This window comes from Hylobates moloch, unplaced genomic scaffold (genome assembly GCF_009828535.3).
Source record: "Hylobates moloch isolate HMO894 unplaced genomic scaffold, HMol_V3 SCAFFOLD_12, whole genome shotgun sequence".
Classification (NCBI taxonomy): domain Eukaryota; kingdom Metazoa; phylum Chordata; class Mammalia; order Primates; family Hylobatidae; genus Hylobates; species Hylobates moloch.
Window position 1 is genome coordinate 76340172 of NW_026652287.1, and position 18988 is coordinate 76359159.

The following is an 18988-nucleotide window of genomic DNA, read 5'->3' on the forward strand; positions in this document are numbered from 1 at the left end:
ACGTTATATTTATTTCAGACAGATATGTAAATAAGCCAGCTAATGTTGAAAATATGAACTCTTTTCAGGACTACTCCAAGCATTTTTTAAATGTGGAAACAAAAAATAATAAATAAAATTTACAGCTATAAAACTCAGGTAAAAAAGGGTAGCTGAAAAAGACATCAAAGTAAACAATATATACAAGAGATCCACTACAAAAATATTATAGCCGATTACTTTACACTACATTTACTTCTATGATGCACTGGCAATAACAAAGCTATAAACTCATGTTTCCTTGCAACTTTGCACCTGGCAATGACATCAAGCAATATGTTACTTCAAAATCAAGCTTGAAGAAAATGTAAAGTTTAAATTTAATAGAATATATTGGTATTTATGTGAGTATATGTGTTTAGTTGTTTGTAAATCCTAATACATTTCACATGTATGCAACTTTTAAAATATCACATTCTATCACAGAAAAATAGGCAATAGATCAAGCAAATAATATCTTCAATTTCATTTAAGAATTCCCAAGAAAATGAAAATCCAGAATCTCTAAAAATAGCAGACTTTTACCTCTCCAAGTTCTTCATGGCTCTGTTCAGTGTAGGTAGTCTCCTTTAAAGGCTCAACAGGCTCAGGTTCGATATATGAGTCATCTTGTCTTTCTGATGTATCTGTGTCACTTTCTTCACTTTTCCCCATCACCTCATTATCAGACTCATCATGTTCTTGATCATTTTCTTTATCAGATTTATCAGAATACATATCTTGGTCCTTAAAATGTTGTCGTTCAATTTCACTATCATTTAACCTTAAGGGAAAGAATTTTTAGGAGGAAGAATAAACAATGTTAAGAATGCTCAATTCATAAATAATAATTATATATAACATTTATTGAGAATTTACTATGTGCCAGACAGTGTTCTAAGTGTTTTACATAGTGTTAATTCACTTAATCTTCAAAATAACCCTATGAGATAGGTACTATTATTATTCTCATTTTACAGATTAGTAAACAGAGGCATAGAAAAATTAAAAACCTGGAGAAATGCGAAAAGATGACACTCTGGGCTCTTTGCCTCTCTACCACTTGGGGCTAAAATCCTCCAAAATCAAAATTTTAGACTTCTTGTTAGACATTTCTCTTAGTTTTTCTAACAGCATCATTTGCACCAATCTCACTGTCACTTATGGTATGAAGAAAAAATGCAGGTCCAGATAATCAGATTCTCAACTGAACTCAAATAAATTATGACTTTCCACCTGTATATGAAGGTTTCCAAAGTCACCTCACGTGAGTCCAAGAAAAATATATGAAAATGGTAAATGATAAACAATTATATTAAATTCTATTCGTCTGAAAGGTTTAATCCTGAGCCAAAATCCACAGAGAATTAAAAATGAAAATTTCAGCTGAAGGAAATTAATCTATGGACTAAAATCAAGTAAGTTTTGCTTAATCTACCCTATTCTCACTTAAAGTGATTAGGGTAAATAATCTGTACAAAAGGGGGAAAGTCTTGGAAAGAAGTTCCAACAAATTCCCATTCCTCTATCAGTAGCCCACCCCATTCCATCCTATCTCATTCAGGCACCAGGTACTTGGGATTAAGATAAAGCTCCAGATCGTGGGTCTACAAAGAAATAACATAAAAGGTCAGGTAATGGAGATTTTAAAGAGAGTGGGGAAAAAAAAAACCTGGGCAACATAGTGAGACTATGTCTCAATAAATAAATAAATAGATAAGCCAGCCAGCCAGCCCAGTGTGGTAATACAGGCCTGTAGTTCTAGCTACTGGGCAGGGTGAGACTGCTTGAGCTCAGGAGAGATGCATTTGAGATGGCTTGAGCCCAGGAGTTACAGGTTACAGTGAGCTATGATTGTGCCACTGCACTGCAGCCTGGGCAACAGAGTGAGACCCTGGCTCTAAAAAATTTTTTAAAGTAATACAGAGAGAAAAAAAGAGAAACAGGCAAAAGGATAGGGAAGAAATGTCTAAATCAGGCTATATGAAGAAGAGGAGAATAGCAGTCTAACTTTGAGAAGAGCAACTTCAATGCTGATGAAAGTGGCTACAGAGCAGAAGCCAAGGGGTGGGGAAAGGGAGGAAATAGAAAAGTCTAACGTTTTTCCTGCAAAGCAACAAAAAGACCTGAATCTCAAGAAAATCTTTGCACTACTGCCCAGTTTCCTTGGACAAATGCTTTTTTAGTGTTAACTACAATAAATGCTTCAGGGAATAAAACCACAAATAGGATACAGTTCCATTCCAAATAGGATATAAACAAATTTCACAAATACCAGGTAGAGTAAGTCCAGTGCCATTACTAAGAACATGTTACTCTATAGAAAGACAGATTATGTCTCATAGTTGTAAGGTTTCACACTGATTTAATATTTGAGACTGATCTTGAAGAATATATAGACAAGAGAAAAGAGCAAGGAGTAGGAGGCAGAAATCATTCTTAATAGAAGGGACATCATGCACAGACAAGGTGAATAATTAGCATGGCTATATTTGGGAAAGATAAAGTAAATCATGTTGGCTGGAATGAAGGAAATACATTTCTACAACTGATTATAGCAGCTAAACAAATTTTAAGCCAGTTCTTAGGCCATATAATGGGAATATATGCAAATTTCAGTCCTAGTTACACTACTAAAATTTTAGGTCTGACAACTAATTTTGTGAGCAGTATGGTCTCTGAAACATTATCAATTCAGTGGCAATATATACTTACTGGAAGTTGTCACCACTGTGGAGATTGTTAGCACGTAGTAAGCCATAGAAAGTCACATGTGTGCTATCTGATGAAACGCTCAGGTCATGTTCCTTTCCTTCTCTGATCATTGTACGTTTAAGAAGACTAGAACATTTCAAAGCCAACTCCAAAGCATCCATCCAGCACCTTCCTAAAAGAACACAGATTCATAAGCAGTATAATTTTTAAAATTATGAAACTAGCATGCATCTTAACTTACCCTGTTACCACTATTTCTTTGAGAAACATGCACTGGAAAAGTTAATCTGAACATAACTTCTTGCTAGAATTTCTTTTTTTTTTTTTTTTTTTGAGACGGAGTCTTGCTCTGTCACCCAGGCTGGAGTGCAGTGGCGCAATCTCGGCTCACTGCAAGCTCCGCCTCCCGGGTTCACGCCATTCTCCTGCCTCAGCCTCTCCGAGTAGCTGGGACTACAGGCGCCCGCCACCGCGCCCGGCTAATTTTTTGTATTTTTAGTAGAGACGGGGTTTCACCATGGTCTCGATCTCCTGACCTCGTGATCCGCCCGCCTCGGCCTCCCAAAGTGCTGGGATTACAAGCGTGAGCCACCGCGCCCGGCCTAGAATTTCTTAATGAAATCTTTCAGTTTTTCAAATGCTTTTCACATACTAAGCAGCTAGAAACCACTGATAAATGAATAGTATATAGCATGCATTACAAAGTATACCCAATCTAAAATAAGCATACTTTATTTTTCAAATCTTAGAACATTAACATGCAGTATAATTTGAAGGTATCAAGCAAGGTACATAAAATATACTTGAGGATTTATGATTCCACTATAAACAAACTATCTGAAGTAACTGTTTTTGTTAATAGGAGGTCTATCCTCAAGAGTAAGATCCATTCTACTTGTATGTAAGAAACTTTTTAAGTCAGGAAAATGCCTATATAATGCTACCACTAACTGCCATATTAGTTAAGAGAAACATTAATAGTTTTATTTTTTAAATAAAAATTTAAAAGTGAATTAGCAGAAAACTTTTCATTTATATTTGTTTAGGGCTCTTAATTTTCATATATATCACTTCAAGATTTGCTGGGAATATCAGCCAAGTAAAGCATTTTCATATTGAAAGCTCATACCTATATTTTAATTCAAAAAAATCATCGACTGGGCACGGTGGCTCATGCTTGTAATCCCAGCACTTTGGGAAGCCAAGGCGGGTGGATCACGAGGTCAGGATATCGAGACCATCCTGGCTAACACAGTGAAACCCCATCTCTACTGAAAATACAAAAAAATTAGCCGGGCGTGGTGGCAGGTGCCTGTAGTCCCAGGCTGAGGCATGAGAATGGCGTGAACCCGGGAGGCGGAGCTTGCAGTGAGCCGAGATTGCACCACTGCACTCCAGCCTGGGCAACAGAGCGAGACTCCATCTCAAAAAAAAAAAAAAAATCATCTGAGGCCAGGTGTGGTGGCTCACGCCTGTAATCCCAGCACTTTTGGAGGCCGAGGCAAGCGAATCATGAGGTCAAGAGTGTGAGACCAGCCTGAGCAACATGGTGAAACCCCATCTCTACTAAAAATACAAAAATTAGCTGGGCGTGGTTGCGTGTGCCTGTAATCTCAGCTACTCGGGAGGCTGAGGCAGGAGAATTGCTTGTACCAGGGAGTCAGAGGTTGCAGTGAGCCGAGATCGTGCCACTGCACTCCAGCCTGGCAACAGAGTGAGACTCCATTTCAAAAAAACAAAAACAAAACAAAATCAGATAAAAGTAAACTTTGGAAGGTTACAAGATTCCTTATACCAACCTTGTCTAAACTACGAAACATGAAAGCATGAAAGTGAGGACAAAATCCGTTATTAAGATTTTAAAGTTACCTTGATATCATTTAAGTTTTTCTCTCCCCATATTTGCTTCATGAATTAAGTGTTAAAGGAAGAATAAAAAACGTTGTATTCGAATGTCTTATGTAAAAAAAAAAAAAACCAAAACAATGTATATGTCTCATAAATGGTAACATTTAGTAGTAAAATATAAAAAGTATTAAATGTATCTTTAAGAGTACCATAAAGACCACTAACAAATAAAAAGGTGTTAATATGTCCATGGAGGATGAAGAAGAAAACTCCGAACTGCTAACTCATCAGTAAATCACACAATGATTCCTTTCTATCAGATTTTTGTCTATTATGTTACTCATATATTTAGCATTCAAAACAATTTATGATTACCATGCTTCTGCTGCAAATGCCATACTAAAAATATATTTCCCCAGAATAATACAAAGTGGCGTTAAAAAAACTCTTAAAAATGAAGACCAAAATCCAATCCATCAAAAACTATACTTACCATCTGACTCTGAAGTAGCTCGGATGATCAAATAACTGCTAGGTAAGGGTTGAGTAATGGATCCAACCGCTTCACCTTTTGGACCCTTAGTAACAAAATAAACAAAATAAATGGTATAGAGTAAGTATTATGAGATCTCAGCTTTATACTATCCAATATTATCTGTAATAATCTAAATCAGGTATGGATTATAATCTAAAAGCAAACAAGCTTAAATTTCACCGTTCTTGAGAACGCAAACGTTAAGTATTAAGAAAAAGTTTCTAACAAATATATCTCCTTAGCAGAAAACTGAACAAATGAATTATCACTTAAATATTATCTCTACATATTGCTTACATACTAAAGAGAACCTAAAGTTTACCATATTAAACCAAATTTTAACTTAACAATGTCCATCCCATGGATACAACTAATGAGATAAGAAATACTAAATTTCTAGAAGGCTAAAGAAAGCATGTGGAAATAGAATTATAATTCAAAAAAAAGAGAAATGAATTTTAACTGGGTCTAGGAAAAATAAATCTCCACTTTATAACCAATGACACATGCCTGTTTTTAAACACCAACTATATAAGCTGATTTTATTTTTCCAGAAACATGAAAAAGAAATTCTGTTGTTGTTGTTGGCTAGGGTTGTTTGTTTTAGAAGTATATAATACCAACACTAATTAGTATCACCAATGCTAAACTTAGGTAGACACGAATCTGGAAAGGAAACTAAGTATTGAATTTAAAGTATAATTTTGATACAAAAGCTTAATTTTTAAGTTGTTTTCAAAGGTTCTTTAAAGTTATCAGGTCAAAAAACAAAATAAATTTCCAAAAAGCATAAAACATTAGAAAGTAAAGATGTAGTTTCAAAATGAAAACAGAAAAAAAATTAATATGGCTTTAACAAATACCGTAATATTCTGCATTTTCAAATAGCTTTACAATTTATGGGCCAGTTCCTAAAACCAGTATATAGTGGGACATGGAATCAGACTGCCTGGGTTTCAATCATGGCTCCGTGCTAGAAAAACAGGGTTCAATCTCTTTATGTGTACAATGGGAAGAAACTGTATCCTCCTTATAGGTATGAGAATAAATGATTTCATGGAAAATACTCAAGTACCTGACACAAAGAACTCATAGCTGTTACTATTTCTTAATCACAAACACTGGCTTCTAAAATATTTAAACAATATCCTAAGTAGGTTTTGCTTGTGGGAAGTATTTATATAATTATACAGATTTCTCTTTTCTTCCAATATTAAGAATTAAATATTATAAATTTGACATTAAAATCATTAATGGCTAAAAAATTTATTTTAATGCTTGCAATTCCTAAGAGTAGTAGAATACTATATATATATATATATATATATACACACGTATATGTGTGTATATATAGTATTTTTGTATATGTGTATATATGGTATTTATATACATATGTTTATATATATATTTTTTGTTTAAAAAGGTTTTGAAAGTCATTTTCTCCACTTGAGAATCGCTTAATATATAAATGTCAGAGGTTCAGGGGGTTAAATTCTTTCTCCTGCAAGAAGCACCTAATCTCAGAATGGAACTAACTCGGTAATCCCAAATTTATTCTCGCTGTGACTCCAGACTACTGAAATAAAGATTAAAAAGTCCAAATCTTTTCCTAGGTGTATGTGTATTATGTTATTAAGCAATACCCTCCCCGCCCAAGAAAAAAGGATTAAGCTACTTTTAGTTAACCGTAATCTCAATTAGGTGGTTTCCCCTAAAGGAGAAATTCTAACTTCTTTATTCTATGATAACTGGCCTTCTTAGAAACTAAAGCAATGATCATTTTGTAAAAACTTAAACTAGGCTAGGCATGGTGGCTCACATTTGTAATCCCAGCACTTTGGGAGGCTGAGACAGGAGGGCCCAGGAATTCAAGACCAGCCTGGGCAACACAGAAAGACCCCATCTCTACAAAAAATGTTTTAAAAAATTAGCTGAGCATGGTGGTACATGCCTGTGGTCCTAGCTACCTGGGGGGCTGCGGTGGCAGAACTGCTTAAGCACAGGAGGTTGAGGCTGCAGTGAGCAATGATCATGCCACTGCAGTCCAGCCTAGGTGACAGTAAAACCTTGCCTAAAAAACACATACATACACAAAACCACTTAAACTTGATTCATTTATTCAGTTAGTATAATGCTTTTTTTGTTTGTTTTTTTTTGAGACAGGGTCTTGCTCTGTTGCCCAGGCTGAAGTGCAGTGGCATGCTCATGGCTCACTGTAGCCTCCTAGACCTCCCAAGCTTAAGTGATCCTCCCACTGCAGACTCCTGAATAGCTGGGACTACAGGTACATGCCACCATACTCGGCTAATTTTTGTATTTTTTGTAGAGACGGGGTTTCACTATGTTGCCCAGGCTGGTCTCAAACTCCTGAGCTCAAGCGATCCAACTGCCCTGGCCTACCAAAGTGCTGGGATTACAGGAATGAGCCACTGCACCCAGCCACAGTAATGCTTTTCAGTTATAAAAAACATTAATGCTTCATCTTTAAAGAAACCTGCCTCTTTCTCAAGAGTAAGTAATTAAAAAGAAAATTTTTTTTTGAGTAAGTAAGATTGCTTCTGCTTATAGGCTTCCCATCACACCTTTACATCACTACAGGAAAGACCACAAAAATAAATGGCAGTTTCTGTTCCAGGGAATCCTACTTACCATTCTGACAAAGAGAAAAATAACAGGGGGGTGGGGGAGGGGGGGCAGGTGGGTGGGAAAAAAAAACCAACAACAATAAATATAATACAATGTTACAAAGCCGAGTTAGTAATTACAAACGGAAAAAAACATAGTACAAATTGAATCCCCAAGGGCAAAAGAGATAAAAAGATGCAATATAAAAAGACCTCAAAGGTAAAGCTTTTTGGTGCACATTTTGTTGTGGATAGAGGCAGAATGGGAAATAACGCACTGGAAAGCGGAACAGATTTACAAGTCCTGGCAGAGGACTAAACTCATTTGATTGATGTGTCTCAGTTCTATTCATGGATTATCATCTTTACCTTTCACCTATATAACAAGGGCTTACATACCTTCACTGCCCAAATAGATTGCTCCAAAGGATGGAAAAGTTTGAAACAAAAGCCATCCTTTTTTGATGGACGTTCAATGATTTCACAGGCATTCAGAAGAACTGTTCCTACCCACTGACCATTTTTTTGGGTTTTATAGATCAGTAGCACCCCAGGTTTCAACACACACCATAACTTGGTCCAGCTCTTTAGAGTACCACGAATCTACAGAAAGATAAATTTATTTTAAAAAGGAAGATCTGTTCTCCAAGGTCCAAACTAAATAACTGCAAATAAGATGTTTTAATCTAAAATTTCCATAACATGTACACTTTAAATATTTTATTTAAAAGCTACTACATGGCAAGCACAGCAAACAGACATGACAATGACATGGCTCTTGTTTCTAAGAAACTTAAATTTTAGTGGGAGACAGGCCAACAGTTTCAAAGTAGTGCAATAAGTAGGATAATTTTCCTAATCTCCCTGACCAGGTCACAGGCCATTAAAATATACTTTCCTAGTATTGATATTCTTCTTTTTGTAACATTGATCACGGCTGTAATCTTATTTGTGTGTATATGATGATTCTGCTTAAAACAATTTTTCCCCTTCACCACATCAACAGTGCTGAAAACACTGCTGGCACACACTAGGCATTCCCTAAGTATTTGGTGAGTGGTAGGAAGAGAAAATAACTTCCTCCTAGCCCCTAAAATTACCTTATTCAAATTACTTTGTTCCTAGTAATTACATAAAGTATGCCATTTAAATTTATTGGAGGATATTTTAAAATCAAGTTACATGAATCCCTATACTCTCATAAAATGTTCTTCATCCTAGGGTTTAATGCTATGTCAATAGTAAGTCTAAAACTACTTTTTCTATAAATTTCTATTTCCATCATCTACTAAAACTGTTTCTATGCAATTCAGTGAATTCACAATAGTGAAAGGATGTTAATATTTAGATCAAAAATAAGAATTATACTTTTATTTACTGTAAAACATCTGTTATTTCAATGCACCTACATGAAGTACGAAATAATACAGGATTCCCTAATCCCCCAAATAGGCATATCACAGTAACTCTCAACAAGAAACATTTAGAAAGAAGGAGTTTGGAGCCAGGCATGAAGAAAAGAGAAAATCTAAGATATGTGTACATGTAAAAGAACGGTAAGACAAGAGAGGCGAAAGGAAGATAGGTACCCTGAAATAACATTTTGGATCATGGAGATTCAACAGAACACGGAGGACAAATTATTAGAAGGAAGGTAAGGCATAGAAAGTCAGCCAGGCAATGTGTTGGGGACTTAACAGACGGCAGCTTTAACTCTGAAAAACCTAAGTGAGATCTTGAGCTAATGCACTTCTAAGTAGAGTCAAAACAAGTTGGAAGGTGTTATTAGCACAAGATCAAAAACCCTAGAATTAGTTAACTGAACTGTCAGGGAAACTATCACTAGACTCTCATTTTAGTGAGGGGAGTCCTGTGACAGATTTCATAAGGATTATGAGGTCAGAGGCTTTAGTAAGTCTTGGCAAAAGTGGAAAGCTTTCAGGGTTGGGGTGATTCTCAGGTACAAGCCAAGTACTAAAATTTTCTGTGAGTCAGAGTCCTACGAGATCACTCTTAAACTTAGGATTCCTACAGCTGTCTTTCAAATAAGAATGAGAAAGAGGATAGAGTAAACAGGATGAAAGAAAAGGAAATAAAAATAACCAGAGGCCAAAAGAATAGGGTCTGGAAACAGCAATGTGTACTTGTCTGATAATTAATAATTTTCATTTTTTAAAAATGTATTATGTATCCAACTGATTATTTTAAAATAGCTTTTATATTAAGTTTGTCTCATCTTTTCAATGATATACCAAGTATACGGTAATACTTAATAATTGGAATAGCAAGCAACGTATTTTTTACAGCATATTGTATTAGACAACATATCACACAAACCAAAAAGCTTTTTTAAAAGAACTGCTATACTGTATGTAATTGATGCTATTGTTAAGAGAGACATTAAGATTCCTTCTCTTCATTAAGATAGGAACACAGAACCTCCAGGAATACAATAATAGTTTCTTTGCCAGTGAAAAACAATCATTTTAGGAGTTGTTTTTGTCTTGTAGGCTTTAGGTATACTCCAGGCTTTTCCATTCCAGTAGGTAAACGTCCAGCAATCTGAATTCATGATTCAAACACACTGACCTTTAACCAGTCAGCCATAACAATAACAGAAGGATCTGTGATTGTACTGAGCAGCTCCTTTGTGGCTCTTTTCTTTTCTTCTCGGTAATTTTTCTTTTGTACCTATTTTATAGAAATAATAGAAAAGCTAAAAACAACAGAAATGAGCAATTTATTTTAAGTTCAGGGGTACAAATGCAGGTTTGTTATATAGGTAAACCTGTGTCATGGGGGTTTGTTGTATATATTTTATCACTCAGGTATTAAGCCTAGTACCCATTAGTTACTTTTCCTGATCCTCTCCCTCCTCCCACCCTCACCCTCTGAAAGGCTCCAGGGTGTGTTGTTTCCCTCTGTGTGTCCATGTGTTCTCATCATTTTGCTTCCACTTCTAAGTGAGAACATGCAGTATTGGTTTCTGAGTTAGTATGCTAAGGATAATGCCCTCCAGCTCCATCCATGTCTCTGTAAAAGACATGTTGTCATTCTTTATTATGGCTACATAGTATTCCATGGTGTACCACGTTTTCTTTATCCAGTCTCTCACTGATGGGCATTTAGGTTGATTCCATGTCTTTGCTATTGTGAACAGTGCTGCAATGAACATACACATGCATGTGTCTTTATAACAGAATGATTACATTCCCTAGCGTATATACCCAGTAATGGGATTGCTAGGTCGAATGGTAGTTCTGTCCTTAGGTCTTTATGGAATCACCACACTGTCTTTTATCCTAATCTAGTATTCTAAAGAGGTTTAGAATTTCATACTATAATGGTGGGAGTATAAAAGTCTAAACCAGTTTAGAATTCCAGAATGTTTTTATTTTTTTTTAATTTTTTTTTTTTAGAATTCCAGAATCTTACAATAAAAATACTATATTTTTTTTTGAGCAGGAGTTAGTCTTAGACACGAAGGTTAGAATCTAGTTTTTCTGATCACTAGTCCAGTTCTACATATCTTTTAAATAATTTTACCTTTTTTTTTTTGTTTTTTTTTTTTGAGATAGTCTCACTCTGTAACCCAGGCTGGAGTGCAGTGGCGGAATCTCAGCTCACTACAACCTCCACCTCCTGGGTTAAAGCAATTCTTGTGCCTCAGCCTCCCAAGCAGCTGGGATTACAGGCATATGCCACCATGCCCGGCTAAGTTTTGTATCTTTTGTAGAGATGGGGTTTCACTATGTTGGCCAGAATGGTCTTGAATTCCTGGCCTCAAGTGATCCACCCGCCTCTCAAAGTGCTGGGATTACAGGCGTGAGCCACCACACCTGGCCAATTTTACCTCTTTTTAATTACACAATCCATTAACACAGCCTCACAATAAAAATTTCAAACATAAAGCTAGAAGCCATTTTTATTATACCCCCATCCTATTCCAATCCTCTGAATTGATGACTGTTAACCTTCTGGAAAACACTGTCTTTTCAGACCTTTTCTAAGTAACAACCTATAGAAACATGTAGATTTTGTGTTTAGCATGCAAAAAGTTTCCCCAAGAAACATTTTTTGAAGAGTATTCATGTCTGTATCATTCTCATTATTTTAAATGTTACATAGGATTCCTACTGCAAATTAAAATAATAAGAGCACTAACACTGAGGGCATTCTGTGAATCAGCCACAGTTCTAAGCACTTTACTTGTATTATCATTACCTCATTTAATCCTCACAACAACCTTGTGAAGTAGAAGTATTATTATCCTTATTTTACAGACAAGAAAACTGAGGCAGAGACAGTAACCTGCTCAGAATCACACATTTAATAAATTGTAGAGTCAGGATTCAAACAGGGGCAGATTAGCTCCCAAAGCTATTCTTTTAACCACTGGCCCATACTGCTTCTATAATATTTGTTAATATATTCTCTTACTCATAGAAACCTTCTCTGTTACCAATTTTTTCAGATAACAAAGAATGCCACAACTGTTTGCAACCGGAAGTTTTGCTCTCTTTCCCAATACTAATACGTAAGTTATAAATAATTAAGAAACCATAACTATAAAATTAAGTTATCCAAAATATCAAAGTTTCACTTTCATGAGTTAATTCTGATAATTTGGGGAATCAGCAGTGGACTAATGAGGTCTTATTGTTGCTTTGTTATAATTTGGATGAGAGAAGAGTGATGATAACCTATTAGTGACTACATTTTTAAAAACTAACAAAATCTTCCACCAGAAAAGTTGCATTTAATGATAAACAGACTAGACATAATACAATTTTAATAATTCTATACCCCCAAAACTTTAGATTTTGGTCTTTATTAATCTATCTGATTTAATATGGGATGCAAATACAAATATATATAGGACCAGGCATGGAACACAAATGGTAAAATAGACTAGTCAGGAACCAGAGCCAGTAGAAAAGCATGTGTTTCTTAAGCTCCAGATTCTATGGCCACTCAGGAAGGTAAGCCCAGTGCTACATATTTCTCAGAGAAATTGGAAATCTGGACTTTTAATCAACTGTTGGGTCAAAATTTTAAAACATTATGCAGGTCAAGTTCAAGCCATGACCCAGGAGTTAGCAATCTCTAATTTCAATGGGTGCCAGAGTTCCCATTAGGAATTCCACAACATAGTGATGATATACCTAGTTTGGATACAGCTGTGTAGAGATAATAAGTCCTCAGCCTCTGCAGTTGCCATTTGAGGCCTGAAGCAGTCTGCTCTGTGACAGTCATCAATCAGTCATATCAGTTGACCACAGTGTACCATACAAATATTAACATTTTCTATGTGTGCCTGCCTGTCTGTACCACTGGATGTTTTTTCTTTCTTTAGGAACACATATATGTATTTATCTTATTAGTCTACTTCCAAACACACATGCAAAGCACAATGTAAATTACCTTTCAGAAATAACTGGAAACTAACCTTAAGAGATTCTTTTTTTGTGAGTTTGCTTGAAGTTGAACTGTCCTTCTCTGAGCCATTATAAAGTTTAGATTCAGACTGAAATCATACAGAAACAGAAGAGAAATAATTAAATCCTTCAGGTTTTCTACACGTCGCATAAAAATTAATGTTAAAACTATGTGACATTTTTCTCATTTATTGCTATGATTTAAGCAAATGTCAATTTTCAAATAGAATTTTTCCCTGTCTTTAAAAATGAATCCATGTTAAATCCATAAATATAAAAAGTTAAAACTAATCAGTATACAAACCTACAATGTGAAGTTAAATAAGATCATCTGTACATTTTACATCCTGTTTTTTTAAGAGTATTTCTAAGAACATATATAATTATTTAGTTATTCTTAGGACAAAAGTAGCCAAAGCAATGTTATCCTTTAACAGTTGAAATATTCTAAAAACAAACAAACAAAAAGACACAAATTCTAACAAGCTGATGCACATATTGCCCCACTTCTACTCCTCCTTCAATAGGAAGAAATATAAACACCTTTAGAAACTAGTATTAAGCCATTCTATCTAATCTGTACAGCGTGTAAACACCAATATTTCTAGGATCTACTACTTCCTACCTATCGAGTGAGTAGGATTTCCTCACTAAATTATTCATGTCTTAAATTTCTTTCCAGACTTTGTTTATACTTCACATTTTTATTTAATCTTCACAAGAATCTTGAAAAAGAGGCACAACAGATTGTTTTATCTCCATTTTACAAATCATGAAAGGGAGGCTCAGGAAGGTTGATTTTCCAAACTAACAATCATTAACAGTGCGGAGATCAGAACTCAGGTTTCCTAATGCAATGCTTGTTTAAAGAGACCACATAGGTTTACCAGAGTAGAAAAGCACAAAAGTTAAAAGCTCTATTTATTTTGGAAAAACAAAATTAAACATACTCCTTCAATGTCCAGAAGTTTTATTTTTAACTATTGTTAGACATAGGAGAAGGCACTAAAGTTCTTAGCAGTACTCCTAAGCAGTGCCAAGAAAGTATACAGAACTTGATCCAAATGGTGGCTTTCAAATGTTGAGCGGCCAGATGTGCATACTATCACTAGATATCATCGAGGATACACACCTTTGTATACAACTCCCTCAATTTTGAGATTAATAAGAACAGATAACACATTTATTTGTCAATGATACCCAGTGTGTATCACCCGAAGAAAAGAAATAACTTAGTAAATATCTAATGAATTAATAAAATGAAAATAAAATAGGTACTTGCAGCTCATTTCTCTCATCTCTCCTAAAAACACTTCTGCTACTTGGTTTGAAAGATGGGCTATTAAGGTGATGGTATTAACTGGCTGAACCAGAAGGGAAATGCAAACAATACTCAATGTAGAAATCAATCTAGTTAAACTTTTGGGAAAGTTACTCCTTTAAGAACTGGAGTTGAAACATCACATTAATTACTCCAATGATGATGGCATATATTGTGATACCAAAACAATTTCATAACATTCCTCAAGCCAAACAGGTTTCTGTCTTCTCCTTGGCCCTGGGAACACAAAATGCCATGGCTATTGTCAAAGGAATATGATGGCTTAAAATTATTAGGAGATTCTACTTCCCACAACTTAATAGGACAATATTTATAGTAGTGTACTTTTTAGAAACTATTAAATAAAAAATACTAATAGTATTAGCTTAAAAGTTAATGAACATTCATGGTTGTTTACTATTTACCAAGTACAGTTAACTCTTGAACAACACAGGTATGAACTGCGTGGGTCCATTTATAGGCAGATTGTTTTTCTACAGAAGTTACACTGAGTGTACCTGCCTTTCTTGCTTCCCCTACCACCTCCTCCGCCTCTTCTGCCTCTGCTACCTGAGACAGCAAGACTAACTCTTCCTTGTCAGTCTACTCAATGTGAAGATAACAAAGACAGACCTTTCTGATGATCCACTTGCACTTAATAAATAGTAAATATATTTTCTCTTATGATTTTTTAAATAACATATTCTTTCCTCTAGCTTACTTTATTCTAAGAATACAGTATACAATACATACACAAAATATGTGTTAATTGACTGTTATCAGTAAGGCTTCTGGTCAACAGTACACAATTATAGTAGTTAAGTTTTTAGGGAGTCAAAAGTTATACGCAGATTTTTATATGCACAGGGGAGAGCAGGGTCAGTGCCCTTAACTTTCATGTTGTTCAAGGATCAACTATATATATTAAATATTTATATACTCAAAGCAAACTTAGGAGATAGTAGTTGTATCCCTCTTTTACTAATCAGGACACTAAAACTAACAGATTATGTATCTTTCCAAAATCACAAAGCTACAAAGTGGATGAGCTGGGGATTTGTAACCTAGTCTAATTCCCAGCTTCATGTTCTTAGTTATCTCACTATATTAATTTCTTATCTTTTAAAACTGTTCATATGGTATCTTAAAGTCAAGATCTATCTTTATGAACAAGGAGAAATCTGTGGCCAGGCGTGGTGACTCATGCTGGTAATCTCAGCACTTCGGGAGGCTAAGGCAGGAGGACTGCTTGAACCCAGGAGTTCAAAACCAGCCTGGGCAACACGGTGAGACACGATCTCTATGAAAAATATAAAAATTAGCTGGGCATAGTGGCGTGTCCCTGTAGTCCCAGCTATTCGGGAGGTTGAGGCAGGAGAATCACCCAAGCCTAGGAGTTTGAAGCTGCAGTGAGCAGTGATTCCACCACTGCACTCCAGCCTAGATGATAAAGTGAGACCTTGTCTTAAAAAAAATCAAATTTGTTTCCCTAACAATTCTATATGATAAGCTCTAGCGTGGTTATTCCTAAAAGATTACTGTACATAGGGGACCGGCAGGCCAGAAGTGTGTCACATGAGCTTGGGAAACTGACCTCAAGGAATCTTTAACTCACATATCTCAAGGAATCTCTGCCATAACGTGCAGTCTAGTTCTGCAATACAAAAAGGAATGATCAAGTTCCACAGTCTTTTCTAAATTACTACCTCGGTTTTCTGAATCAAAACACCTTTCAAATGCCAAAAATGTAAATGATTTTTTTGTTGGGGATATTTTACTAAACTGAGTTTCCCTTCCTTCATAAATTTTATTGACCACTCTCCTAATGATGACCATCAAGATAGGCAGGTTTAATGTATATTACTGCTTGCCTCTTTGTTAAATGGCATTAGAATGCTTAGCATGTTTTATATTTTTACTTCTTTCCTTCTCTTTTTCTTCTTTCTTTTCCCCTTTAACTGCTGTCCCCTTATAGGCTCTGTGACTTGGAGAAGTTAATTTAATCTGTCAGTCTTAGTTTCTTCATCTGTAAAATGAAGATACTACTACTAATTTATAGGGTTGCTTTGAGGGTTAAATGATACTTAAAGTGTTTAACTTAATACTTGGTAATATATTGTTTCAGGTTTATGACTATATCTCAGATTGCGGGTGCTATCAAAAATCTGACCTTTAGAGATTTAAATAATGGGGCATTTATTTATGAAAATACTTTGCAATTTGCTTTGAAAATTACAAAATGCTACAGATACAAGGAACAACAAGGATAATGATAAGTTACTGTGATCACATCAGACATTTTGGTTTAGAAAGGTTTGTTAACTAACCAGGTAAATGTATATTTTAAAGCAAATAATAGATGATTTAGCAAACCTACAAGGCAAATAGTTAAATGGTTGAAAAATCAACTTAAAGAGATGTGAGCTCAAAAACTCCTTATCCTTTTAACAGAATTCCTTTTATCCCACTAGACACATTAGTTATGTTGTAATTCCTTTTGTTGAGATGGATAATTAAAAATTCATTTTAAAATGCTACTTTGGGATAATCTGATTAACCGACATTTCCAATTCACTCATTCATACAATGAAAAGGCCTAGGAAAAGGTGCATGAGAAAGAGGACCTGCCTTACTTTATTTTTTGAGACAGGTCTCACTCTGTCACCCAGTCTGGAGTGCAGTGGTGTGATCATAGCTCACTGCAGCCTCCAACTCCTGGGCTCAAGTGATCCTCCCACCTTAGCTTCCCAAGTAGCTGGGACCACAGGAACATGCCACCACGTCTGGCTAATTTTTTGATTTGTAGAGTCAAGGCCTCGCTAGGTTGCCCAGGCTGGTCTCGAACTCCTGGGCTCACGCAATCCTCCCACCTCAGCCTCCCAAAATGCCGGGATTACAGGCATAAGCCACTGTGCCGAGCTCCTTTATTTTTAAATAATGTCTTGGGGATGAGGCAGGTGTAATTCATTGTGTTAATCAGGCTCAATTATGAATTTTAAGGAATAACATTTAACCTAAAATCCTGTGACCAAAATGAGAGTATTCATATTTTTTGCATCAAGTTGGGAAAAGTTAAAATTGTTTGATGTTCTCAGTTACACAACTCAATCATGAAAGGAATAATAAATCTTGTTTTCCAAAATTACTCAGATAAGAATAAAAATCTTCAGAATTCCACAAGTATGAGGTTTAATGATAAATGTATAAATTTTATGACTGTTCTGAAAAACAAGAGAGTTGGTTGCATGCTCATATATATACACAAATTTATATATTTGAGACAAGGTCTCACTTTGTCTCTCAGGCCAGAGTGCAGTGGCACAAACACGGCTCACTTGCAGCGTCAACCTCCTGGGCTCAAGCATCTCCTGCCTTAGCCCCCCCAGGTAGCTGGGATCACAGGCATGTGCCACCACACCCAGCTAATTTTTGTATTTTTTGTAGAGACAGGGTCTTGTCATGTCCAGGGTGGTCTTAAACTCCTGAGCTTAAGCAATCTTCCCATCTCAGCCTCCCCAAGTGCTGGGATTATGGGCATGAAACACTGCACCCAGCCGAATGTTAAAATATTTAAAGACAATGTAGCAACTATAGACATCTTAAGCTAACAGAATAAACTAAGATTAAATCTAAATTATGAGAAAATCAGTAAGTTTCAGCTCTTGGAAAATAATATGATGAGCATAATTTTATTTATATACCAAATAGTTATGTTAAGAATCCCATTCATTCACTCTAATGCTTTATTCATAAGAAAATAAATTCTTAACTATCTACTGTTAACCAGCTACTTTGTCAGGTACTTTCTGCACCACAATCTGGGAGGTAAGCATCTTACCTCCCTTGAACAAAAAAGAAAACTGAAGCCACTGTGAATTCTAGTTTTAAGACTTACTATTTTGAGTCTTGGGGAATTAATTTGTCTGAGCCTCAGTTTGTTCATTCATAAAATGGAGCCAATAATACCTGTCTTCTAGTATTGTTATGAATGTTAAAATGGCCCAAGTAAACTCTCAACAAAAAGTAGTTATTACGTTGGGCATGACGGCAATGTGCCTGCAGTCCCAGCTACTTGGGAGGCTGAGGTGGGAGGACTGATTGAGCCCAGGGGTTCGAATCCAGTTTGGGCAATATAGTGAGGCCCTCATCTCTTAAAAAAAAAAAAAAAAAAAAGTATCTATTAATGGCCGGGCACGGTGGCTCACGCCTGTAATCCCAGCACTCTGGGAGGCCGAGGCAGGCGGATCACAAGGTCAAGAGATCGAGACCATCCTGGCTAACACAGTGAAACCCCGTGACTACTAAAAATACAAAAAAATTAGCCAGCTGTGGTGGCGGGCGCCTGTAGTCCCAGCTACTCGGGAGGCTGAGGCAGGAGAATGGTGTGAACCTAGAAGGCGGAGCTTGCAGTGAGCCGAGATCACACCACTGCACTCCAGCCTGGGTGACAGAGCAAGACTCCGTCTCAAAAAAACAAAAAAAGTAGCTA

The 18988-nt window shown here is 36.0% G+C and overlaps 1 protein-coding gene across 6 annotated transcripts in view; it reads right to left on the bottom strand.

Annotated features, from left to right (window-relative positions):
- Positions 1-18988, bottom strand: part of OSBPL8 (oxysterol binding protein like 8) — a 215130-nt gene that overhangs the window by 39600 nt on the left and 156542 nt on the right. For all 6 annotated transcript variants that reach the window (XM_032170793.2, XM_032170792.2, XM_058424619.1 and 3 more), the window contains 6 exons: positions 13190-13267; positions 10330-10431; positions 8140-8343; positions 5075-5159; positions 2734-2905; positions 565-802 (listed from right to left, as the gene is read on the bottom strand). In XM_032170793.2, the coding sequence (XP_032026684.1) occupies positions 565-802; positions 2734-2905; positions 5075-5159; positions 8140-8343; positions 10330-10431; positions 13190-13267 (879 nt within the window). The remainder of the gene's footprint in view (positions 1-564; positions 803-2733; positions 2906-5074; positions 5160-8139; positions 8344-10329; positions 10432-13189; positions 13268-18988) is intronic.